At 42.6% G+C, this 27,484-nt stretch overlaps 1 protein-coding gene across 1 annotated transcript in view; it reads left to right on the top strand.

The window, feature by feature from the left end:
* The window catches only part of POU6F2 (POU class 6 homeobox 2), an 884,429-nt gene that overhangs the window by 540,000 nt on the left and 316,945 nt on the right, over positions 1 to 27,484 (top strand). Inside the window, exon 4 of the mRNA XM_085607439.1 lies at positions 20,202 to 20,566. Coding sequence (XP_085463565.1) covers positions 20,202 to 20,566 — 365 coding nt within the window. The remainder of the gene's footprint in view (positions 1 to 20,201; positions 20,567 to 27,484) is intronic.

Here is a 27,484-nt window from a genome sequence, read left to right as displayed (position 1 = left end):
CACATAACACCTAGTCTCACTGGTTCGGCATCGCCTGTTTTGTTATTGGTGTGCATTGACTGGTACTTTTACCCAATTCCATTATACTGTATTACTATAGTTGCAGTTGGAACAGGAACCTGGTGCAAAGTATTTGTGCTGATTTATTCTGTTATACTGTACATGCAAAAAGAACAGATGATGGACGGAATTAAGCATTTACCCCAGTCACAGATCTGGATAAAATCCAACATTTTTTGTATTGCCATGTCAATTCGCGTTTGGACCCTGCCATATGCAAATCAGTCTTGACCCTTCTCCCCATGGGAGCAGTCCAGCCCAAATTGCCAGGCCAAGTCCTCCCTGGACCAGAATCAAGCATCCTGAGACCAGTTTTGGGGTATAACCCCTCATCAGCCAGGCTGGTTTGAATCTGGTGGCATAGCGAGCACAGAACCCAAGTCTTGGCATTCCCTTCCCACTTAGGGCAACAAATACAAAAAGAACAGATGATAAACAAATCAAACATTCACCCAAAGTCACAGACGTGGGCCCATGCTCACTGTGCCACTGGATTCAAACTAACCTGGGTGATCCCACAAAACCGGTCCTAGGATGCTTGATTGCATCGCTTTATCTTTTTGGAATGCTATCACTAAGAAAATGAATAGCAAAAATTCAACAATTCACAGCAGTATGGCTCAAAAAAATGTTTGGTTTTCCACTGGAGCATGATGGCTAAGTACAAGAGGAAGCCACATCATCTGAGGATAGAGTGTGCAGGACACTGTCTTTCATCTAATTTAATGATATACAGCTGGTGAAGGACAAAGGCACTTACTTGTGGCTTTTTCTTACTGGTGGGTTCATGTTTACCTATTTTATGTAATAAAGAGGATCAGAATTTACTTTGAGTGAGTATATATACACACACTCCACTATATATACAATATATATATATTACCTTGCCTCTTACTCCTTACACTTTTGAATATTTGACAATGAGAATTCTGCACCTCAAATTGTATAAAACCAAGAACAATTTATTTAAACTTGAAGTGAGCAGGTGCAGTGATCAGAATGTACTTTACAAATCACTGTCCGCAAAATATATGCACTAGTCACTTTAATGTTAGGATCTCTTTGCTTCTGTTTTAAACACATAAAAACAATAACGTACTTTACATCTTAAGACATGTGTTTCTAACAACGACATAGACAACAATCACCCATGATGTTTTACAAGAGATGTACTCTTTCTTAAAAACTTTTGCGTAGCTTGCACATTAACATATGAATCTATATGTATCTATCTCAGCCTGAATTGAAATTGATTGTAAATATATGCACTGTTTGTCAGGATTACTTTTAGCCTAGTCTTTCTTCTAATAGAAAGAATTGCAGGAAAACACACTGAGCACTTTAAAAGAGACATTCTAGGCACCAGGACTCTATGGTCCAGCAAAAGGCTGGGAGCCGAAACGCGTAGACCGCCCTCTATCGTTTTGTAATGCACTATGGTTTAATATAATAAAATAGCACATACTTGAACCCTCTGAGTGTGGTGCTGTGATCCTTCACTGAGTTTGGTTGGAACAGAGGGATTTGGAGCACATATATATATATATATATATATATATATATATATATATATATATATATATATATATATATATATATATATATATATATATATATATATATATATATATATATATATATATTTTTTTTTCCACTGCAACAAAAAAAACTAAAGTGACATTATGGTAAGGTAAAAATGTCAGTTAAGACTTTAGAACCACTCTAATTTAACACATAGTTTATTGAGCTAACTGTAAATTGCACCCCACCATGTACTGCTTGTGACCTCATAATTTACATCACTCATGACATGTTCAATGACATCATTGATGACATCTCAAATTACATCACTGATGAAATATTTTGATGTAAAGTAAGATTTTATCACCATACCTAACAATGCCAACCCTAGCCACTCATGATCTGTTGCCGCGCACTGCATGTGGTTGGCCACAGAGCCTGGTCTACAGTCAGGACATGCTCCCAACCCCCTGTTAGCAATCGACCCCCTGATGTCCACTGCCTGCAGCCAGTCCCTACAACCAACTACATGCGGGCGGCCAACCCTCCGCAGACAGCCAATCGCACCCCACACATAGTCCAAGGCTGTGCATGGCGTGGGGTTGAGTGCAGGCTTGGCCATCACAATATATGGGGTGTCATTTTAAATAAGGCCTGGCCATGGCCATGACTATATAAGAGGCTTACATTTAAAATAAAAATGGTCAAAACATCAATTAATAAAAAGCAAGCCTATTCACTTTCTCAGGAGGTCAGGACATCACTATATGTACATATATATATGAAGCAGACCCATTGACTTTGTCAAAGGGACAGCCAATTAATACATTAGCCACTTGCTATAATTTACCATTAAAAGCAATGAAATCAATAACCATAATCCAATGCATTCATTTTGAAAACACACATGGCAATATTCTTTAATAGCAATTTTCATGAAAATATTTTAAATAAGGCACTTTTAATAAAAATAATAACTATAAACAATGTTTTTGAGTCTTACTTTTACCATTCCTCAGGCCACAAAATGCAGACATACGACCAAGCACAAAGGGTCCACACATTGCAGCAGGAGAGCTTACAGCTCCAGCACAGAGTAATGAAAGTAATGGTAAGCTATCCTGGGGTCAATGTCAATGTGTTTTTAAGCTTTCCTGAGGACTGCTGTGCTCTTTGCAGCTCCCTACAACACTTACAGTGATAGTTTATGGTGTCCCTGCCATTCCCTAGAACACCACAAAGAACTATAATATTCAAAACAAAGCCCATGCAGGGCATTATGGGGCGCTCCAGGCAAGTGCAGTGAATGTGAAATGAGCGGCCTCGCCACTTCAATACTGAAGCGGTGAGGCTGCAACACTTTTTTTATTTTATTTATTTTATATTCTGGGTGCCCCGGTCACATCCAGAGCAACCACTATCTACCTTTTTTTAAAAAAAGCAGCCCCGTCAGCCCTCCCCTGTGCTGCTCTGCCAAATGTTTCTGTTTGGTGGGTGCCCAGTTCCCACCCGGTGAGCCCACTAATGTGCTGCCCAGCCAGCTCCCCGTCTGCTATCACATAACTTCCTTCTACCTGCCAGTTCCCTCCCAGTCATGAGAAGTGGGAGCGGCATACCGCAATGTAGGGGTTGAACTGTGGCATTCCCCCTTCCTTTGGGGTCTTGGGATGGGGTCTCTAGATTCCTCTCAGCAGAGTGTGGCTTCCGCGGGGAGATGAGAGCCCCTGGGGGCTGGAAACACTTCAGGAAGCGGGACCCACACTTGCCAACTCCCCAAATGTAAATATAAGATAAAAAATGTGCAAATACCCAGGCCCTGGCCCACCCCGTGGGGATGTTATTGAAAAATGGCATCCAATCTATTTTTAAAAAGTTTTCCTGTGGTACTATGGGACCATGTAAATGTGCTACTGCAATTTTTTTTTTTTTTTGTCAGGGGCCAGGGTATCGCTATCCAAGGCTGAGCACACTACCTCTAGGTGGGCAGAGTGAGGGGTAGGTCACACACAAATCTCTGTGTCGGACACTGTAAGTACCTTAAACCATGATGTCATGCTCTGGATATTCAAGGTGTGTTTGCCTTGTTTTTAAACTGTCTATCTTGATCTATGTGTTGCAGTTAAAGCTGCAGTTACTATGAGGTCCTCTGCATTGGCTTAAGGCACCTCCATTTTAATACTAGCTGAGAAAGAAGTATCTCTACCCTTAGCAGTGTGACTATCATATAAGGTACACAAGGGTCTGATCTTACATGTTGTTGTTGTTTATCTTGTAGTATTACCTGCCATCACCCCTGCGTCACTTGCCTGCTTTAGTATTGGTGGCACATGCCACTAAGGAGCTATGTTAGCACTCTAAGCACGTTGTCAATTCTTAGCATACCGATCTTGATAATGAGTACCTTTCTATGTTTCCTAAAGAGGTGCTCTCCATGTATAGACTTTCTTTCTTAAGGTTGGAATGTTAGATATGAGTAGGGAATTTCTCTACAGGTACATATGACATTTTAGTATCCTTGGAGATCACCAGACATAACCTTGTTATTACCAATTCACACCCTTTGCCACACACATCACCAAATCCCACACACCTGCACTCATCATTATGGCTAAAAAGAAAAGATCTCCGCTAAAGAGTCCTCTCGTGGGGCCTTTGGGGCGTTGCAGTGCCGGCCCCACAAGGAGCTAAGCCCAATGATGAAGTATGACACCCACATGGGTGTGTGAAGGCTACATCTTCCAATAAGGAAGATCCGGTCACTTTTCATTCATTCCATTCGTGCTTCTTCTTCAGAGGAACAGCTACCTTCTTTTTATTTTGAAAATAATCCTTTGTCAGACCTAAACCTTCCTTTTTAATACTTGTAAGTCACACCAAGGTAGAACCTAAAGGCTCATAGGGCGGGGATGCATTGTATTTAAAATGTATGACATGTGTTCTTAAGTTTTTACATGTCCTTACAGTGAAAAACCCTAAAGTTGTTTTTTACTGCTGTAAGGCCTATCTCTCCCATTGACTAACACTGGGTCATCTTATTATATTAAATAAGTGAAATCTTTGGATTAAGTTGGCACTTAAATTAATTGTAATTTAAAATCCTCTTTGATGGTAATATTGGATTTTAAGTCCTATTTGTGCCTGTGGCAGTATCTTGTGCCACATGACTGTGAATGACTCTACTGTTGGGGTTTGTGTATTGCTTTCAGACAGTAACACCAAGGGGGCTTCGGTGTGGACAGGCTGGGCCATCCTGTCAGGATGGCTGGGAAGAATGTACCGAGCCCCATTTACATTTCAAAGGGCCTTTCCTCCTGCACATGCAAAGGTATCTGATGCCATGCTTGCCCTGTGTTTTGTCACCCAAGACATTTTGGAGCCTTGAGAGGGGAAGAGGAAGAACTTTCCAGAACCAGATGTGGGGGTAGAACAGAAAGCTCCCACATGTAAAGCCTGGCACTAGGTAAAACATTGGACCTCCCGAGACCCTCATCAGAACACTACTGGACCTGTGGAAGTTACAGAAGAAGGACTGCCCAGCTGCCAGAGGTCTGCCCTGCTGCTTGAAGGACTGCCTTGCTTTCTGAGAAGCAAGACTAGACCTGCATGCCTTCATCTCAGGCTAACCAGAGTGACTCTAAGGGTCAATTGGCTGAACTCCAGTGGGAACTACAGAGGCACAACAAGATTCATAGGACTTCCTGCAACTGCCCAGCTAACCTGCTACATGGACCTGCCTGAGCCCTGCCGCTGGCCTCTGCCCAGAGCAAGTCCAGATCCCAAAGACGTGCCCCCAGGTCCTGGACAATTGTCTGGCATCAGAGTGCACTCCTTCCTGCCTAACTGTGCGTCCCTTCAAATTTCTGACAGCGTGACACAGCTCGATGCAGCGCCTCACATCCCAGCCTCTCACAACTCCTGACAGTGTCGTCATTAGAACCGGTGCAACTCAATGCAACTTGATCCATGACATCGCATTCCATCCCCTCGCAGCTCCTGATCAGCGACCTCATCAGAACCGACACAACTCAATACAGGCCAGACTGCATTTTCCTCTGCTTGGCATCCTGCCGAGGGATGCAGGATTTACCCTAGGACTTGTTCGACTATTTACCGGAATTATTTGTCATGACCTTCTAGACGATAAGCCCATACTATTTACCGTTGTGTTCTTGCCTTGAAGAAGCCTTGGCCAGCAGGCCACTGGGCGAAACACGTGTCAGCTGTTTCTGTTCTCACCTGCATTTTTAGAAAACTACGAATAAAAAGGACAAAATTACAACGATCTTTGTGCTTCTTTCCGGTACCCCACAACTATAGACCATGTTTAAGTCGCTTTGATATCAACTCAACCTTTGGGATTACACCAACACTGAGATCAAAATGAATTCTGTAGGCACCAAACCCTTTCAATTTGTAAATATTTATCTAATTTCAGGTGTTCTTTGGGTGAAACCACCGATTAAGGTTGTGTCAGAGCTATAATTTGGGTCTTGTCTATTTGAGCGTGAACCCTGGTGGCACCCATTTGCCTTTCCATGAACACAACTCAATACAGGACCTTGCATCACAGCCCTCATAGCTCCTGATCAGAACTGACTCAACTCAATGCAAGACTTCGCATCGCAGCACCACACAGCCCTTGATCGGAACAGGCGCCGAGCATTGTAAAGTCTTGCAGAAAGGAGATAAGGTACAATTCTCGGTTGGACTAACCTGGCCTCTGTATATGTCCCACGCTTCATCTCGGTCAGCCTGAACTTCTGACTGACTGTGTCTTGATCCGTTGTGCCCAGACAACCACAGTTGGTGCTTTGTGCTGTGAGGTGCTATTTTCACGAAAAGCTTTGAAATTGAATAGCTCCGGTTCTATCGATTGGATTTTTTGTTGTTCTGGTATCATTTTATTTATTAAAATGTACTATAGTTTTCTAAGTTTGTTTGGGACTTTTTTTGTTTTGTCTTTTCACCTTATTGCTCTTTGTATGCTGCATAAATAATTTACATATTGCTTTTAAATTAAGCCTGACTGCTTTTGTGCCGAACTACCGGAGGGCTAAGCACAGGTTAATTAGTGACTTTTGTGGTTCACCCTGACAAGGATTGTGGTTGTTGCCTGTGTTGGACTTACACTCCTCTCAACCAATAGCCCAATTTCTTACAATTATGTTGTTTGAAATATGGACTACTACCCAAGCGATCAGAATGTATTAGTAGGTGTAAGAATTTAACGTTTACAGTGGAAATGTAATTATTTATTAGAAGAGCTAATGCCTTGGAATATGACTTGAAAATTCACGGTGTGGTAATAATGTGTTATGAATGAGAAATGAGAAGTAATAAATAATCTCTTATATCCACCAATAAAAGGTTAAGTACTAGTTTATGTGATATTTTTCTAGATTGCAGGTTTTCCCACTGCTTTAATGACAACATTTATTTGTTTGTTGGCACTAGCAAACCATTTGAGTTTCATTGCTCTTAAAGTATATCAAATCAGTCAAACTGAAGGGCATAATTTAAAATGTATCTTTGATTAACTGATGCTTTTGATAGTTACATATCTTTGAGTGACAAAGTCCCAATTAAAGTGACACTTTTTACAGGTTATGAATCTTTAAAGCGTTTTCTTTTCATTCATTTGCATCACATATTCTGGCAGTGTCTTAATCATATGGGAAGAACCCCATTATGGCATAGTTGCAAGCAATGCCTACATTGTGATTAATGTTACAGCAAACAAATGATGGACGGAATGCTGACAATGCAAACATTCTCCCCCAGTCAAAGGATCTGGGTTAAATCCATCGTTCTTTTGCCCACTACGCCAACCCAGTTTGGACCCAGCCATATGCAAATCAGTCTTGACCCTATACCCCATGGGAACAGTCCAGACCGAACTGCCAGGCCGGGTCCTCCCTGGACCAGAAACAAGCATCCTGGGACCGGTGATTAAGGCATTGTTGTCAATCGGACCCATGTCACGAGGATAGTTTTCACCCAAGCATGTGATTTACTGATAACCCCTGCATAGGGGTTGAAAACTATGTTATAGGGAATGGGACAATGTGATAATCAAGAGAAATTATCGACTTCAACTGCATTGTAAAGGACATGAGGTACCCCACACCTGTCCAGGCGGTAACATTAAAATAATTTTGTTTGCTAAAGTAAATGCTGTTAAATGGAGTATATGAGCTCGCTCAATATAGTCCTGATGCTTTCAGTCACAGGTTATTTGCAAGTAAGCCGATGGTTGCACTATTAATATAGTGACACTGTCCTGGTGCTAGACCTGTCAGCCTTAGGGTAACCTTTCCCCAAACCTTTAGCCTTCACCCTCCACTTTTTGCTGAATTCTTTTTTGTTGGCTTTAGGACCCTGTGCTCTGCTTGTTCTCACATCCTAAAACATGGTAAAATTGACTTAAATCTGATTGACATACTAAATCTACTTATAAGCCCCTAGTTAAGTGATATACCATATACCAAGGGCCTACAAGTAGGCCTGCAGCACCTATTGTGCCACCCACTTAGCTAGCCTCTTAAAACATGTCCCAGGCCTCCCATTGGAGCCTGAATGCAGTTTTAAACTGCCAATTTGACATGGCAATATCACCAGCCAGGACTACGGGAGACCACATCAGATTACTAACGGGAAATTCATCTATACCAAAATAGGACCACAGATTATACCCCTCCCGATCCTCGATTCTCTGCCCAACACTTTAATTTAGTGTTTTTATTGACAGAGTGTCTGTGAGTATGCCAACACCATAGCCACACACCTTAGCGCGTGTGTAGGCATTTCACTATTTCACGTGGCGATTTCACTTTTGCCACCCACAATTTTCACCCCCCTGGTCCTCAAGAAAGCCCACCTATCTACCTTATCGGGCTGAAACATGTAGACCACATCATCAGACAATGAGGAACAATGATATCTCCCCAGTAGTCGCATCACATATTTTTAACTATATCCTGGGCCGTCATTAATAAAAACTAAAGGCAAGGATTCGCAGGGGTATTTTTAAATCACAACACTTCACAAAAATCACACCACACCAGCTCCGCTGTAACCAGGCGTTGTAGCACAACCGGGGGGCATTGGGCCACCCAGTTGGGACCCCTATGATGAAGCATGACACCAACTAGGCTGGTGTGTGAGGGGTCTTTTAAGCAAACCTAAGGGTTCCTTGTGCTCACTACAACAGTGATTAACACACATTCATTCAGTGGGTTCGTCCACATTGTTTAGCCTAACATAACCCCCTTGCCAAGACTTAACCTCTTTTATTGCATATAATTCACACACCTCCAAGGTAGGACCCAGATTGCCTATAGCGCAGGGTGCATTTTAGGCCTGGGCAGTGAACTTCACTCCGTTCGCGGAGTTTGTGGAGTCTTCTGCACTCAGCAGAGAGCATGGAGTGCTAAAACTCTGCTTCGCGTAGTGAAGCAGACTTTTTTTCCTTCTAGCGAACAGTAAGTTGGCAAGTACAAGCTGCTGAATGGGTAGAATTTCTACCCTAGCAGCAGGAAGATCAGCCCGAACAGCAGTTCGCACTGCACTCCTCCACTTGCGGAACTCCATGGAGTTTTTTTGTCACTTCGCAGAGTTCCGCATAGCAAAACTCCTCAAACTACGCCCAGGTCTGGTACATTGTAATTAAAAAGTTGGGCAGGTACTTTTTAGTTTTACATGTCTTGGTATTCAAAAACTCCTAAATTAGTTTTTCAGTACTGTGAGGCCTACCTCTTCCATAGAATAACAGTGCGTTGCCTTATTAAGTTTAATAAGTGCTAAGTTTTGCTTGGGAACCGGTGAAGATTTCTTGTTTGGTATCTGAGAAATTGTAATGTAAAATTCTCTTTAATGGTAAAGTTAGATTTTAAGTTACAATTCTGAAAATGCCACTTTTAGAAAGTTGGCATTTTTCGCCCCCAACTATTTGGTGCCTGCCGACACATGGGACACATGACTGAGTGTACTTGACAGCTGGGTTTAGATGAGTCTGGATGGACCATCACTGGCAGAATGTGGGGCGGGGCTGGGCTCAGCCCCACTTGCTACTGAATAGGCTGTGCCCTACCTTCACACAATGGACTTGTCACCACTGCATTGTTCATGCAGCTAGCTTGGAGCCAGGGCGGGGGAGGCTAGAAACATCGAGCACTTCAAAGGGAATTTTCTAGAAACTTCTTGTACTTCAAAGAAGGTACCAGGTATAAAAATAGGAACTTCAGGCCTACTTTTCAGTCCACTTTCTGGACCTGCTGAAGGACTCTCAGAGGTTTTCCTGCTGCTGTGGCCAGTTGTGTACTTCAGAAGACTGCTTTGCTGCACCTGGAGGGACTGCTCTGCTGCCTGAAGCCTGCCTTGTACCCTCATAGGTCTACGCTGCTGCTTGAGCCTTGTTCCACGGCTGAACTCAGGAGTACCAGAGTGACTCCAAGGGCTACTTGGCTGGACTCCTGATCTGAGCCTCAAGGACAGAAAAGACTACAGCCATCTTAAACGTACACCTGGACCTAGCCTGAGTAAGTCCTAACACCCCAAGTGGTGCCCTTCCAGCCCTAGCCCGTTTGTGGGGGTGCTAAAAGTGGCCAGATAGCCACAATCCCACAATCCATAACTTGGGACTTGAACATATTTTAGCAGAAAACTGCTCTGAGAACACAGAGAAAACCAGGAACATCCTGGTCGTTTTTCCACCCAGGCTGCATCACCGGTCGGCCAGAGACTTAGCATCAGCTCCCACTACGATCTTCTCCACTGCAGAAAATCCTGTTCAGCATTCCTTTGCCAAAGGGTATCTGGCCTCGTGGAACTCTCATCAGCTACAGCCTCCAGCTTCATCCTGCTAGAGACTTTCGGCTTCCAAGAAAGAGACTAAGTCTGAACGTAGATATCTTCACGGCGACTTCATCCAGCTGCTTCCTGACGATGACGCCCCCTCCTCTGACACCGTCCGTAGCCTTGCCTCACTGAACTTCAAATTCTCTGACGCCTTTTTGCTGAAATTCCTTCTAAATATGAAGGTAAGCACCGAATGGGCCCAAACAACTTTCTGCATTCGACTCGCATTCCGTGCAGTCAGCCATATTTTTCAACTTTTACCTGGTCTCGCGCAGCTAGACGTCAGTGTTCGGTGCATTGATCTTTTAGGCACTAGTTTTTACTTTAAACTTAAAAATATCCTAACTGCGGTTCAACTGATTGGATTGTCATTATTTTGGTGTCAAATGATGTATTAAAATTAACGCTATATTTCAAAATTGGCATGCATTTTTTTGGGTGTTGAGTTTTCACTTTATTATTGTTTGTGTGCTGCATAAATATGTTACGCATTACCTCTAAGATAAGCTTGACTATTTGGTGCAAATCTACCAGAGGGTTAAGCACAGGTTAATTTACTTACAGGGATTATGGCTGTCTGTTGTTTGAGGAGGATTAACACCCTGCTCAACCCACAACCCAATTTCTCACTCGTGGCATAAGCAAATATCAGTGAGGACCGCAGAAAAGCCTTATTACCAACAATAAACCACCAAGAGTACCTCTGTAAGGCCATATGCGTGGTGATAAATCGAGAAGAGACACAAATACACTGCAATTATTTGGAGTTGCAACCTCTGTTAAAGTGAAAAAAGAGGCATTCAGAAATCTATTGGTGCATTATGTAAATTGACCTGAGAGGGCAACATTGCTTTTCACTTCAGAAATGCAGAACGGCAATAGTTTTTACACTTCCAGCGCTAGTATATATAATAAAACAAGCATTTGTGAAATCAACGTATCTGGCTTTGGCAAGTCTGTGATTCTTTTTTATTATTTTATTTTTTTGCAATCAAAAGGAATAGGTATTAAAAGTGTAAAAGTAATTAAATAAAAAAGCCAGGGAGCACATGTTTGCAAAGAATCATCCATAGAAAAACTCCATTGAAAAAAACATGAAATGACAGCAGAACTAATAACAGAGAACTCACTACTTGACATTTCACTGGAACAAACTATTTTTTATGTGGAACTGCTCGTCATCAGTAGCAGGGAAGCTAGCCAATGGCTGAAATGGGATGACATATTGCTGGTGTTTCTTGCTGTGATGGGTGGGAACCATCAAATCCCTTCTGTAATTCCGAATGCCCAGGTGCGGGGTTAGCTCTTGTGCATTTGTCAGCAAATATTCCCTATTTTGAATAGGGATTGGTGGTGTAGCAAGCATGCCAAGGACCATAGCACAAGCCAGATTTTTTATCAAAAGGATTTTCATCTACTCTGAAGCAAGATCACCTGTAAAGGTGTGACATTCAACTTGCTAAAGCCTGTGCTGTGCCTGTGCCTATGTAAATAATACAACAAACATCACATAAAACATGGTAGAGTCTCTTCAAAATAAAAATAAATGCAATTTTTTAACATGGGAGTGCTTTAAAAATGATAGGGCATAATATAGCACTGCACTGAGAAGTACTTATTAAAAATTATAGTTTTTTTACAACTGGTAGTATTACCATAGTGCCTTTCTATGCGATAATGAAGAAAAAAGAGTATTGGTGAAATAAAGTATTTGCTTAAGAACACACAATTCAAGTGTGGAAGCTGCAATTTATCCAGGTTTTCTGGTATCACTTTGCACAAAGCAGCCAGGAAATGGACCTCTATTTGTCGTTTCTTATATTAGGGCTTAAGTTTTTACCTCTTAGTTAAATTTGTGCAATTTCTAAATACAGTGGGAATTAAATCCTAATGCTGAGCACTTTACATGAGCACGAGTTACATTACACAAGCGCACATGCATTGTTTACAGGCACGGTGAAATCAATTGATGTGCCCACAATTACAGGATGTTCAGCCAACGCAGAGACTCAAACCCAGTTCCCAGTTATACAATCGGCAACTCTGACAGTAATGTCACATCCTGGGTAGAGGGAAGAAGGCAGGCAGGTGGACGCCACATGTAAGCTTGGCTCGCTATGGGCTCGAGGTTCCAACAGGACTTTGAGCGAGCCAGAGCCTGGCTTCAGGCCTGAGCCTGGCTCGAGCTTTCAGTGCTCGCCCACCTCTAGTGCAAGACAGTGATTGAACAAAGAACTCCATCCAGAATCAGGTGCATTCTTTCTAGGCATCAGAGTTGCCCTGAATGGGATAAATACCAGGTCCACGATGAAATATTTCTATTAGTATACAAAGTTTGTTATTGCTTTCTCGGTGAAGGCAAAACTACACTTCCCACTTGTGATCACAGTACTCCTTTTCTGTCTGTATTGCTCTGTTTCACCAAATATGTTCATTTGCTTATTTATTCATGTATATTTATGAATGCATGTTTTTATTTATAGTAACTTTTTATAGAGCACTGCATGTCTTCTTTCGGTTACGTCAGAGGGCTATTGTTGGAAATGGCCCTTTTTGCAGGGTCTTCCCCAAACGTTTTGTCTTTTTTCCTCCACTTTTTGGTGAATTTGTTTTTGTTGGCCTTAGGACTCTGTGCACTTTACCACTGCTAACAAAGCTAAAGTGTTTGTGCTCTCTCCTTAAAACATGGTGATATTGGCTTATCCTTATTTGGCATATTTAATTTACGTGTATGTCTCCAGGAAAGTGCACTACATGTGCCCAGGGTCTGTAAATTAAATGCTACTAGTGGGCCTGCAGCACTGACTGTGCCACCCATTTAGCTAGCCCTTTAAACATGTCTCAGGCCTGCCACTGCAGAGCCTGTGTGTGCAGGTTACATTGCCATTTCGACCCGGCAAAATAAACCTTTTGCCAGGCCCAAACCTCCGTTTTTAATATATATGTCACCCCTAAGGTAGGCCCTAGACAGCTCTAAGGGCAGGGTGCAGTGTATTTAAAATGTTGGGCATGTACTATTAAGTTTTACATCTCTTGGTAGTGAAAACTCTTCAATTCGTTTTTCACTACTGCATGGCCTATCTCTCCTATGGGATAACATTGGAGTTACCTTATTACATTTTATAAGTGAAATTTCCAAACGGGAAGAGATTGCCTCTTCACGTTTTGTATCTCTAACTTATGGTGAAGTCGGATTTTAAATTGCAATTCTGAAAATGCTACTTTTAAAAAGTTGGCATTTTCTTGCTTTAGACATTTGGGGGGTCATTAGTATGGCGGGCGGAATTTTTCCACCCGCCATACCCCCGGGAAACGGGACCGCCCGCAATGCATGCGGCGGTCCCGCAACTACAATTAAGATGCGCCTGCCACACTGGCGGGCGCATCCTGCATTCATGATATTGCGGCGGGCGGTGCTTTCAGCACCGCCTGCCGCAATGCCACAAAAGCAAGTTGTGCCTTTCAAATCACAACATGACAGGCACCGCGGTGCCTGCCATGCTGTACATTGAAATGGGTACCATAGGTACCCCCCCATGTGCACCCCCCACCCCCCAGAATCCCCAGGGGCCCGCTACGGGCCCCCAATGTCAAAGTCCGCATGCCTTTCCGTGGCGGCAAAGGCATGTCCCCGCCTGCATATTAATATGGGCGGTGTCTACCAGACACCGCCACCATGTTAACAGCTTTTCTGCCCGGTAGGCAATCGGGCGGATTCCCTACCGGCGGAAAACCAATGGTCTTTCCATCTGCCGGGGTCCCCCCGCCATAGTAATATGGCAGGGGGAATTGGCATACGGGCGAAAAAGAATGTCGTGCGGATCGCCACCGCAATGCGGGCGGTGGCATTCCGCCCGACATTCTAATGGGCCTCCTGGTGTCTGCCTTGGTCACATGACTGGGTGCAGCTGACAGCTAGGCTTTGTGTAGTCCTCCTAGACAGCCACGCACAATGGGAGCTTAGGTGTGACTAGATGGGCAATCACAGGCAGGATGGGAGGGAGAAGCTGGGCACAGCACCACTTACACTTGAATAGGTGGTGTCCTGTCTTCACACAAAGGGCCCAGAAACCCTGCACTGTCACTTTAGCCAGCTTGGAGCCTAGGGCAGGGGAGGAAGGAAATGTCATGCAGTTCAAAGACATTGTCTAGGAGCTTTTCCCACCTTCCAGAACCAGGGCACCAGTGTATAAAAGAAGGACCTCGGACACCAACACTTCGGTACACTTCTGGATCTATGGATACTCTTCCAGGAAGAAGAAATGCTCTGCTGCTGAACTGCCACTGTAAAGAAGCTGCTGCCGTGTTATTCTGACCTGCTGCCTACTGCCCTCTTGCCTTGGGAGGAAGAACTGGGTCTGTCACCCATCTTGAACCCAGGACCTCTAGAGTGACTCAAAGGGCTAGTCTGCTGGCCTCCTGATCTGAGCCTCAGGGAAATAAAAAGGCTCCTTTACCAGTCTTCAGCAAGGTACTGACCCCCAGGTGGTGCCCTTCAGGTCCTGGACGCTTGACGTGATTCAAGGGATCTTAAAACCAGCCTTTTGGAACCATGCCCCTTGCACCAAAAATCAGTGTGACAAGCCGTGAGCCCGTCTCTTCACACAGCAAGCGTTGATTGCTGCAGAGGACTGCCAATGCGAGCTCCAGCCTGCCCATCCACAACACCTGGCCTGCTCCTCACGCTATGCCAACAACCGCAAGCGATGCCCTTCTTGCTCCCTGTGGCCCTCCAACGTGAATGGGACTCTTGGCACAAAACGTGAGAAGGTAAACCTTCAGCGGGACTAACCTGGCACTGCATGTGACCCGCGCTCCAATGCGGTCGGCCTGAACCTTTGACTTTGACACAGTCTAGCGCAACCAGATTGGTCCTTTATACTTTTAGGTACCATATTACAGTTTATTCTTAAAAAATTCACAACTCCTGTTCTACTGATTGGATTTTTGTCATGTTGGTGCTATTTTTATTAAATAAAACTCAGTTTGTCTGGTGTGGGATGTTTTTGTGTGGTGGTTTCACTGTTTTAGTGTTTGAAGTGTTGCACAAATACTTTACACATTGCCTCTAAGTTAAGCCTGACTGCTCTGTGCCAAGCTACCAGGGGGTGAGCGCAGGTTAATTTTGGGTTGCAGTTTGAAGTTGCGGGTGCCTTACCCTGACTAGGATTGTGGTTGCTGCTTGACAAGGGCTAACACCTCAGTCAACCACTAACCCAATTTCCAACAGTTATGTACTAACATTTGTAATTGATGAACCTTTTATTACCATTTCTATGTCAATTTTTGGATTTATGGCATTATTTTATACTGATGTGGTAGTGCGTTCTTGACATAATTATGACCCAATCGTACTGTTGGACCGGATTATTTCACCTTTATCGCTCTTCAGTGTATCAAGAATTTGCCATGATATTCCAGCTGCATTGATATTTCTTTTTTTGAAAACTTGATGTTCCATACTAATCTTGTTTCTGCAAAACGTATCACTGGAATGTCTGCAAAATATGAAATATATGCATTGTTTTCATTTGATTACATTCCACCCACTGTCGTGACTGCTCAGTAGACTGTTCACAGAGGCTGAGACATCACTCAGAATCATTGTACATCACTCAGAAATGATGCCAAATCTTCCGCTTTTGATTGTATTTCTGCTGCCAATACTCCGTGCCAGAAAGGCAATTGTAGAGTTTAATCCTGCCTCTTTCTTGCGTAGTAATTGAAGTGGGTCTTGCACACTAAAGTACAAATTAAACTACACGCTACAAAGACCACACATCCTTTGCATTTCCTCAGTACATGCAGCCACTGTACTGTACCTGCCTGTTTCATCCAACAATCACAGCTTACTGGTTTGTGATGCCAGCCCAGGGCTTAAGCTGTACAACCAATCACTTTGTGACGGAAGCGTGAAACCTGAACATTTTACACATTATCCCATGCTGGTTTATTTAGCATAAATCTCCCCACACTTTTCATTTTTTTCCCCTCAGTGGCCTTTGAGTATATAATTGTCATTTCAAATAGTTTGCATAGCCATAAAGTCTCTGTACAAGTAGATAGAGTTGCACTTCATCAATTAGTAGTATCTTTCTAAGCATATTTGTGATCAAAGTTTGGTTTCATTGAAATGTAGGTATGAATCTGAATTCTGATTGATAGATAAGAACTTTCTGTTTGTGATCAATTAATTTGCCAGAATGTTATATACGATGCATTAGGGGGCAATTTGTTTTTATCCAAAGCATGCAACAAAAAACAACAAATGATGTCCGGAATACTCAAATAATTCATCTGTCAACAAACACTGTTTCCACAGCAGAAATATCGTTTTATTCAGGAAGCTATGTCTTAATTTTATTTTTTTTAAATAAGGAGATTTCTTCCCACTAAAAGAGATAAGTGACTTGAAAGCAAAATCAAAATTCGGTTTGCCTAAATTGAAATTGGTAATGAAGTCACAACTTTTAAAAAGGTAATGTCAAAAAGAGTAATATACAGTGAAAGAAGGACGTAACATTGGAATTTAAAATGCCACAATAGGAGATGAATCAAAGGCATTCAAATACAAAATAATAAAAACAATGTGACAACATAGTCAACATGTAAAGGAGGATCAATTGTTTTGATTGATACTGACCAATGATGATAACGTGAGAAACTTACTAGCTCAAAAAGATTAATATGAACCTCATAGCTCCTCTCTCACAATAAAATTGTTAAAGGAATTTACTATATAGTGAAGGCTCCATAGACTGGGTGGATAAGCAAAACGAGTGAGATTTTGTGAACACATTAAACTCTAAAATCCACATTTTGTATGCATTTTCAAAAGGAAAAAAGTCATAAATAACCATTCTCACCCAATAATCTCTGCCATAAATAATTTGCGAGGCTGATTTCTTCTTCAGCTTTTTTTTTAGAAGATACCTTCTTTTTTTACAGGGCATGGCCTTGGCATTAAAGAGAATTGGAAATAAAGAAACTGAAAATAGGCAACTGCTAGTGATGTGGTGTGGAAGCATTGACTAGTAACATACCACAGCATTGACTAGTAATAGACCACAGGAAGAGTCTCTAATAACATCATTTTGAGTCTTTGATTGAAGAAGACATATTGAAATGGTGCCAACAGATGTTATTTAAATATACTGAATTAGTATTGACAGATTTTGTTTTTTTAAACAAAGCAGGGGTTCAAATATGGGGGAAATATGTGCCCCCAGTGTGGCTTATCAATACGTCATATTTAGAAGAAAAATGTATGTTTGGTGGCTGCATACTAATATAGACATAATTTCAGATTTGACCTTATCTGGATGATATCCTTTTACATTGTAGTGGATTGGTGGAGGAATTAAACATATTTATAAACTAGATGATTGAACAAGACACTAACCCATGGTTGATGTGTACATTTTACAATCGTTTTTGGACTAATTGATATTTACGAAACATGGAAAATGTCAAAATACTCTGTTCAGAAAATTATCACATCACAATGCTTTATTACGTTTTACAGACAACCACAAAATAAGCGTAAAGGAAAATCTGTCATATGTACAGATTTTCTTTTAATGAGGACAATTGTACCTGAACAAAGGAGCATGAAAAACATTCAAGTGTTCTAAAACAAGAACTGCTCCACAGACATTATCCCAATAATCAGGAAGTCATTTAAAAGGGATAATATTAAATTAAAGGTATTTAACTACAAACTGATGACAAAAATGATAAAACATATAAAACGATCAGCCACAACTGAGGGATGCACTGGCATCAGATGCTCAACTAAAGAATATATTGGACAGCAGGGCTGCTGAAAATTAAATACTGGCTTGAAAAAAATGGAGTTACAGAAAGAATATTGAGGATCAATGAATTTACAGCAGACAGTGCCCAAAATGAGGAGCTCAAACCTAAAACAATTAAATGTATCAATCTACCCCTGAGAATTATACAAGGAATGAACACTATTTGAGAAGAAACTGTACTATTCACAGTACTATTTACATGAAATGCTATAATGGTGTTACATTTTCTTACAAACTGTATGGCATGACAATTATTTACTAAAATCCCTGTGAGATAGAAACTATTTAAACAAGAAGATTTTATGATGCATTTACAGGATATTATGTAGATGGATAGTGTGTGAAAAAGATGCCTCAACGTGTTCAGATAATGTTTAAGGTTGTAATTTAAGAGGTGTGCATTATTATAAAGATAGGTGAGGTGTTAATAATTTCAAAATGTAGCTCTGTTTTCAGAAAGTGAAAATGTACAAGTGCAGAAACAAATGAATTACAAAATATAATAGAAATTATGTTAGCAGTATAAGAAAGATATGAAGTGGTATTATATATAAACAAAGCTTCCTGAAAAACAAAAACATTAGATTTAAATACAAATTTACATTAGAGGGAGGTTCAAAGCATAAAGATAAATCATAGCAGAACGAGAGACAGCTATGTGAGACAATGTCAAACTGCTGGATCAGAAAACGAAGATTATGCCATCCGAATGAAAAAATCGGAATATTCCCACGGTTAGAAGGGCTTAACACTTCTGAAGATTCTCTGTTTTGTTTTCCCTGTCCATTCGCACTCATTTTCTTTTTCCCCTTGTTCTTGTCCACATCCTTTTGGGTCAACTGGTATACAAAAGGCGTTTAAGCAGCCTTTTAGAAGAGAAAGAGTGCTGTCAAAATAAATGCTCTTTAAAGCCTTTCTCTCTCCCACTGCAGAATGATCAAATTCGTCGATAGATCCCCTCTCTCAGAGTGATCAGGGTAAGACTGCATTGCAGCTTTGTGAGATTGTGCAGGCCACTCCACTACACCAGTGCGAGCTTAATACATCATGGCCCTGCCAAGCAGTCTAGATCCTGTTCCTGTCATGGCACGCACTGTGCTAGTGCACGCTGGGTTGAGGAACATTTTATACAGGCACCCCACATCTTTCAACAAGACTGCCCTCTTAGGATGCCTTATGCTGAGCTGCAATAGTCCCTAACAACTGAGATTTGTAGACAAGTCTGTACAGATTGCCAGACATCCAAAAGTTGCAGAACTAGTGACACTTGGTATGCCACTGTGGAGAAGATACACAAAGTAAATCAGAGGGCCGGACACAGTCCAGCGCACTCACTGGGCGAAAGAGTCAATCAGTGGAAGCAAGTGGAAGCTGGAGGTATTTAAACTTGGCTTGAGGCCTGCTTTATTTTACAAGTATTCATGTTAAAAGGCCCAGAGCATCTGTGTACATTATCCAATAGAATAGAAGAACCACAGATATGAGTACTTTTCATTTGTTAAACAAGTCGGATGCTATGACTTAGAGCCTTGTTGTTTTTTGCTTAGATATATGCAGGTACTTTTAAAACATACTAGTGACAGGCATCATGGAAATATTTTCCAGCATAACCTACTTTGGCAACTAACAATGCCAATGAAGAGCATAGGCAATCCATGACCTCATACTTTATTTTACTATATGGGTATTATTTAGTTAACTAGATACAGTTCTTCATTATTACTGGTCTTGTCTTCCGATGCTTGACATTCATGTTGGCAGTGTAAAATTATTAATACACACATTTGAAATGAAATTGTTTTTCATAACTGTAGAGGTAATGTAGTAGATATCAAACAGCAGTGCATCGGGCCGAGAACAAAATATTCCTTCACTGTCCGGTATGAAGTGTGCATATTGTGATGCTTTGTAACTCAATAGGTGAACTATTTTCTTTTTCTTGGACAGCTACCTCATCCTTAAACTCACAGCTCCAACAACTTCAGCATCTACAGCAACTGCAGCACCAACAACAGCAGCACCAACAACAGCAGCACCAACAACAGCAGCATCAACAACAGCATCATCAACATCATCAGCAACACCAAAATCAAAGCCAACAACAAGCGGGACAACACCAGCATCAATCCCAGCAGTTACAACAGCAGTCACCGCAGCACCAACAACAACATCAGCAGCAACCAAACCAAACGCAGCCTCAAAGCCAAAACCAACAAACACCTGCACAACATCCATCAAGCTCACCTCAGAAAACCAGCCACTCACCAGGACGTAGCCTTCCATCACCACTCACACCACCAAATCCTCTTCAGGTATGTTGCTGTGCTGCTAATCATTACTCGCACACTAAATGCAGTCCCCACTGGACAGCTTCCCCCTTTGAAAATGGTGCTGATGTTTATGGACTCGAGGGGGAATACTGCCTGCTTCCTCCGATGTGTTCCCAAACAGGGTTATTTTCAGTGGCAGCCAGTGCAGGTACAGCGGTGGGGTAGGGGCAGGGGGTGGGAAGTCAACAGACGACAGAATAGGAAAAATTTATCAAATAAATAAATAAAACCAATTACCTTGCGCTCGCCGTTAGTGTTTTTTTCTTTTTTTAAATGTAATTTCCGTATTCTGTCATCTGTCGACTTTACCTCCCTGTCCCGCCACTGCCCCGCCACACCGCTCTTACCTGCCACAACTGTTTATTTTAAAAATAAGACAAGTCTAGCCTATTAATGCCCATGAGCTGCATTTTAAATAAAAAATATTTCCTAGTTGTGAATGCAAATGCAGGGACAGCAGTTTGTGGTCCCTCACAGGCCCCAAATCGTGCATTCGAAGCCATTTACTATATGTTGCACATTCTCACCTGCTTACTTAACATTCATTAGGAAGGAAGTTTTGCAGCCCACTGTGAATGGACAATTTGTGATGCAACATATTAGTACATTGATTGAATATCAAATTGCATAGCGATCACAAACCAGTTAGTTATGATTGTCCATCCCGGATTCTTACTTAGAAAGATTTTTTTACTGTCAAATATTGGAGGACTTTGGAAGTATCTGCAAATATCCTAACACCAAAACAAAGGTTGAAGTTAATTTAGATACCCCAAGCATTGTACGAACCAAGCCTTTGTAAAGTTACCAATCTGCGTACTTAGTGATAGCCAGGGAGAATATGGCAACTCCTTAGACAATTTAAGATCAACAAAAAAGGTAAATCAATTAAATGTAGCTAAAAAGTTAAACGTTTAAAAAACATGTGGGGCATGACCATTTCCTTTAACATGGTACTCAAGGTTCTCTGAGCCAAGACAATTCCTGTGCCCCAAAAACTTGAATGCCTAAAAAGACATGTGACTGCATGAAGGCCCAGTGAACAGACACCAGGAATCATTGACTCATGACTTTGATCGTGTTTTGAAACATACCTAAGGGACGACTCCTGGCCCTACACATACGGTGCTCAGTTCCGTAAAGAAGCTCCTAAAGTAAGAGTGTAGGAAACATGGTTGATAGAGCATGGGGGAATAGAAGGCAACCCAATGGAGCATATGAATGAATCATTTATTTGAACATTGTGCAACGTGCCCTGTGGGCTATGCTTGTCACCCACCCTGTAAGCACAGGTCTTAGGCAGAGGCAGGAGATTCAATTCAACAAAACAATTCGTAACATGGCCAAAAAGTGCTGGCCCAATCAAGTATAAGGCAGACCCACACCCTGAACTGGGGGGTAGCACAAGGAGGAGAATATCATCCATGGTTTAGGGTACTGTAAAGGAGAACATGCACTGGTACCCTCTACCTACTTCCTTCTTGACCACGTTGAGGCTAAAGAATATGTTGCCTGAAGCATGACCCCTCCATGATAGCAGTGGTGAGGAGAGGCAATCACTTGGGGAGCAGGAGGAAGGTAAGATGTGACCAACATGAAGGAATCACAGAGAATACAAAGGATTGATGGGAATTGTAGTGCTGCACCCTGAGCGATGTGAGGGGTGATGAATTGGGTATGTGAGACTGCTGGAATTGTACAGCACTCTACCTCCACAAGCTCTTGTGCACCACATCCTGAAATCCGAGGCACAAACAGGAAAAATGAAACATTTTCTCTTGCAGCATGGTGCACAGACCATGCAGCTGGTTCAGCAATCAAACAGCTACATAAGTGAAGCAGGGTTGAAATTCTAGGTTTACAATGATACATTTTTGCTGGTCATGTCCCTGACTCTTTGGTGAAATCCTGTAATCCCTGGACAACTAAGTGGCTGCAGGTGATGGTTTCTGCTCCTGGCTAACAGCCGAACAGAAGTGGATGTGAGAGAGGTAACGGGCACCATAGCCTGTACAGAAAGCCTTCGTTAAGGGTGATCAGACTCTTTCCTTCATTGTGACAGTCCTGATGGACAGTGGGAATAGACGCGTCCATAGGGGATGTTTTGCAAAATAGTTTGTTGTGACTGTCTTGGAGACACCCTCTGACTGTGGAAAGAAAAAGTCATGGTAGCAAGGAAGAAAGAAACACCTTCAACAAAAGCAGATCTAAATGACTGTCAGCAGTTTCTGCAGAAGTAGTGGAGCAAAGATCATAAACAGAAATGGATAGGTAGAACTTTTCAGAGTAAAGAAAAGGTTCAAAGGCTGTCCTCAGCAGGTGCATCAACAGAGAAGAGGGTTGAAATCAGGAAATGTGAAAATGGAAGAAGATGAAGCTAGTGTGGTGGAATATCTACTACTCCTATTTGCCCTGATCCTACATTTTGAATAGTAAGTGGAGGTCAACATAAAAAAGGGTACACAGAGTGCACCGGTGAAAATGAAGAAATGACCCAGAAGTGCATTTGGGCTCTTCTCTAATACCTAGGTGCCCCTGGGTTGCCTGAAAACTCATGCAAACAGCCTTTGCACCCCTGGGGCACTTTCTATAATATGGTCACATCTGGTCTATTTTTTGCTTGATCATTCTATTTTGAGAAAGTAATTATAATTGCAACCTGCAAATCAAAGGTTAAATTTCAGCGGGTCAACTTGGCCTTTAATCTGTTGAAGGTACCTGAAATGGGTTAGATGACAAGGACACCTATAATTCAAGCCCTAAGATACAGAGAATGCTTTGGAATGTGATGTGGGAATATAGTACTTTACAAAAATATTGGACTTGATTACCAAATAAAATCAGAGTATTATGGACTGAGGTCACCGCCTTGACATGTTTCACAGGTTTCCAGGTATACTTCTGGGAAGGTAGTGTCATGTTGCCATTGCGATCCCATTCTGATGTGCAGAGTTCTGCGTAGCAAAGAACTCCACACAGCTTCTGTTCCTCATCCACAGGGAAAATGTTTTTAGCCATTAACATACTCCTCAATCTACACCTACGTCGATTCCTCTTTCCACTCTGTAAAGCGATTTAGGCCAGCCTTTTACTAGACTAAAGGGTCTACCATTTTCAGGGTGGAAATGGTAATAAGTGAAGTTTTTGAATAGGCTCTCACAATTTAATCGCTTTTGCTATTTTGCACATTGATCTTGCCGCCATTTTGGTTAGCGGTCTAGTTGCTGGACGCTTCCTATAAATGGGCTTGATGATTTGACCCCTCGGTGTTGTGCTTTAGACTGTTTGAGCTGTTTTAAGGCTCTGGGGGCATTTTAAATCGTTTTATCCTACTTTTATTCACATCGATCTCTGCACTTTGACTGCGTTATTTCCGCTGTATTTCCAGACTGTAAGGAACTGTGTTTAAGCTCCGGGGGAAGGGGGGGGGGCGGGTTGTGCACTTAATCGCTTTTGCTATTTTACACATTGATCTTGCCGCCATTTTGGTTAGCGGTCTAGTTGCTGCACGCTTCTCTCTACATTGGCTTGATGACGCGACAGCGCAGCATTGTGCTTTAGCCTGTTTGATTTGTGCTAAGGGTCTGGGAGCATTTTAAATCGCTTTATCCTGCTTTTAACCACATCGATCTCTGCACTTTGACTACTTTATTTCTGCTGTATTTCCAGAATGTTAGGAGCTGTATTAAAGCTCCTGGGGGCACCTATTCACTTTTGCTATTTTGCACATTGATCTTGCCGCCATTTGGGTTAGCGGTCTAGTTGCTGGACGCATCCTATAAATGGGCTTGATGACACAATTGCGCAGCTGAAGGCGCGCCAAAGGCAAGCCCGTCTGCACCCTTCTGCGCTTGACTGGGGCCATGGGCCACAACCCCTTCCCATTCCTCCACAGGTAAACGCGTCTATACATCGGACCAGCTTCAACATCTAAGGGGGGTCACTAACGATAATTGTTTGCACTCTATTTCTCCTTTTAGTGACAAGTCCCTTTGCTCCCACTGTCCTTTTAAATTCTGCCCATCCTTCAAACCCCAAGTCGCTCTGCCTAACCAGGAACTCTACAAAATGTTCCTGTTAATTTGTAGGCCGCTATCCAAACACTCAGCAGAAATCTTCATCTTGTTTGAAGAAGAACGCCCAGAAGCTCTGTTTCTAACTGAAAAGTGGCTCAATAATGAGTCAGACCATGACCTCGTTCAAGCCCTCCCCACCTGGCTACCACATTCAGAGGCTAGATCGGGAATCAGGCAAAGGTTTTGGCATTGCTCTTATACATAAAAATCAGCTTAAATGTCACATTATAGCAGGCCCCTTACCTGATTGCGAGAACCTCTCCTTTGCGATAGAATTCTCTCCTACCCTCACTTTCTCAGGTATCTTAATCTATCAACTCCCTGAGGCCCATGGACAATTTTGTAAACTTCTCCCTGAAATGACAGGCAACCTAACCACCTCCCCCTCTAACTTTACGATATTGGGGGATCTCAATCTTCACTTTGATGACCCCTCATATTTAGTCACCTCTGAGTTAGTCAGCGATCTGGCAGTTTTTCAGCTCAAACAAAAAGTTACTGGTCCTACCCACTCCAAATGCCACTTACTCGACCCTATTTTTTCCAATATTGACAAGTTATTGGTGATGGATCCTATCCCCGTGCCTTGGTCAGACCACAACCTGATTCCTTTTGCCTGGGTCACCAAGCGCCCCAACCTTCCTGTTAGCCCGGTTAGAAGCAAGGAACGTTTATGGTCTAAACTCCCGCTAGAACAATGGATCTCAGTCCTCCAAGATACCAGGCCGATCTGTGACTCAATCCCACTGGCACTAACGACAATTTTAACAAGTGGATTGAATGTTCATTAGACCGTGTTCTCCCCAAAAAGTGTATTCGGAATAAAGCCAGGACTAATATAATGCCGGGGTATTTCCCTAAGCTCCGTGAGCATAAACAAGTCTGTAAAAGACTTGAAAGAACAGGGAGAAAGGACTATTCCTTATAAAACAAACTAAAATATAGGGAGGCCATCAAAACTTATAAAGCGGAAATCAAATCTGCGCAAGACACATACTATGAATAAAAAATCACCCTGGCATTCAACTCTCCACGGGAAATCTTTTGCATTGCAAAGAATCTTCATTATACCATCTCTTCCCCAGTTACCACTGATGGTGCCTGTTCTGGCTGTAATGAACTGGCAGAGTTCTTCCACAAACAAATTCAAGCCATTTATACTACCTTTCCTCATACGGCTTGCCACAGCAATCCGCTATCTTTCAACACTGTTCCTCAGAACATTAAGCACCTTCTGGAGGAAATTCCTCTGATGGATCTCAAGTCTCTAGGAATTATCTCGGCTCTGGTAAAGTCAGGTCCTCCCAGAGACCCAGCACCCCCCAGTCTTCTGAACCGAGTCGCTGGAACAGTCTCCCCAGTGATATTGGAGCTGATCAATTCCTCTATCTCGACTGGAGTAGTCCCCCCACCGTGGAAATGTGCCATGGCGAAAGCATTGCTAAAAAAGCAAAGTCTCAATCCTGATCTCCTGGGGAACTATCACCCCATTTCCCTCCTTCCGGGGATCAGTAAGATTGTTAAGAAACATGTTAATTCAGTCCTCTTCACATTTTTGGAGTCTCACAATCTCCTTCACCCCTCCCAGACTGGCTTTGGACCCCAACAGGGGACGGAAACAGCTCTCTTAGCAGTAGTCGAAGAGTCCAAGAAAATCCTAGACTGAGGAGGCACAGCGGCCATTATCCTTTTAGATCTCAGTGCGGCTTTCAACACACAACCACAATACCCTGGTTCTTAGACTCAGGAATCTCAGGGTGGCTGGGGGGGGGGTGCATTGCATGGCTGCAATCCCTCCTGGAAGACAGGTCCTTCCAGGTCTTTGAAGGAGATAATATCTCAAAACGTAAGTCTCTCAGCTGCGGTGTTCCACAGGGATCGTCCCTTAGTCCCACTCTGTTTAATGCATATATGCGCCCGCTAGCTGAGGTGGTTCTTCCTTTTGAGGGAAAGATAATCACATATGCTGACGATACCCAACTCGTCGTGGCCTTAAACCATTCTGACAACTCCTCCCCCTGCCTGGGCCCATGCCTGGAAAAGGTGGCCAGGTGGATGGAGCTTTCATATCTGACATTGAACGGGAATAAGACGGAGCTGATGCTCCTAGTCAACTACCCTATCTTTAATGCAGGATTGCAGTGGACAGACTGTCCCGACCCTGCTCCTGCCCCTAAAAACCAGATCAAAAGCCTGAGCATATGGCTTGACTGAGATCTGAATTTCAAGCATCAAGCTTTGAAATTGGTGGCCACTTGCTATGGGAATGCCCTTTATCTGGGAGCTCCCCATGCAACCATCTTGAAGCTACAGATTGTGCAAAACTGTGCAGGGCGTATGCTCCTCTGGATTCCTGACCGCCAAACCACCAAACCAGCACTCAAGACCATTCGCTGGCTTCCCATACTGGAGAGAATTAAATTTAAGTCTCTCTGTATAGCGCACAAGTCCTTAGAAGGGAAGGGACCGCCTATCAACCGCTCCATCATCTCAACCTACCGTCCTAATAGGTGCTTGCGCTCTGACAACCTTCGCCTGGCCTTAGTTCCCAGAATAAAAAAGGCGAGAAGCGGTAGCCATCTGTTTTCCTATAATGCTGCTAGGCGGTGGAATGCCCTTCCCCATCACATTTGTCATGAGTCCAACAATTTAGCCTTCCAGAAACTTCTCAAAACATGGCTTTTCCTTAATCTTGCTCAGTAATCGACCATCATCTGTGCACAGCTGCCATTAGCGCTGGGATGCCCCTGGGTAGCTACGCGCTCTATAAATATTTTTTCAGTCAATTTTCCAATGGTAATCACGCTCAGAACCCTCATTTTCC

This window comes from Triturus cristatus, chromosome 5_2, assembly GCF_964204655.1.
Source record: "Triturus cristatus chromosome 5_2, aTriCri1.1, whole genome shotgun sequence".
Lineage (NCBI taxonomy): Eukaryota > Metazoa > Chordata > Amphibia > Caudata > Salamandridae > Triturus > Triturus cristatus.
This window is presented reverse-complemented; position numbering and strand designations above follow the sequence as displayed.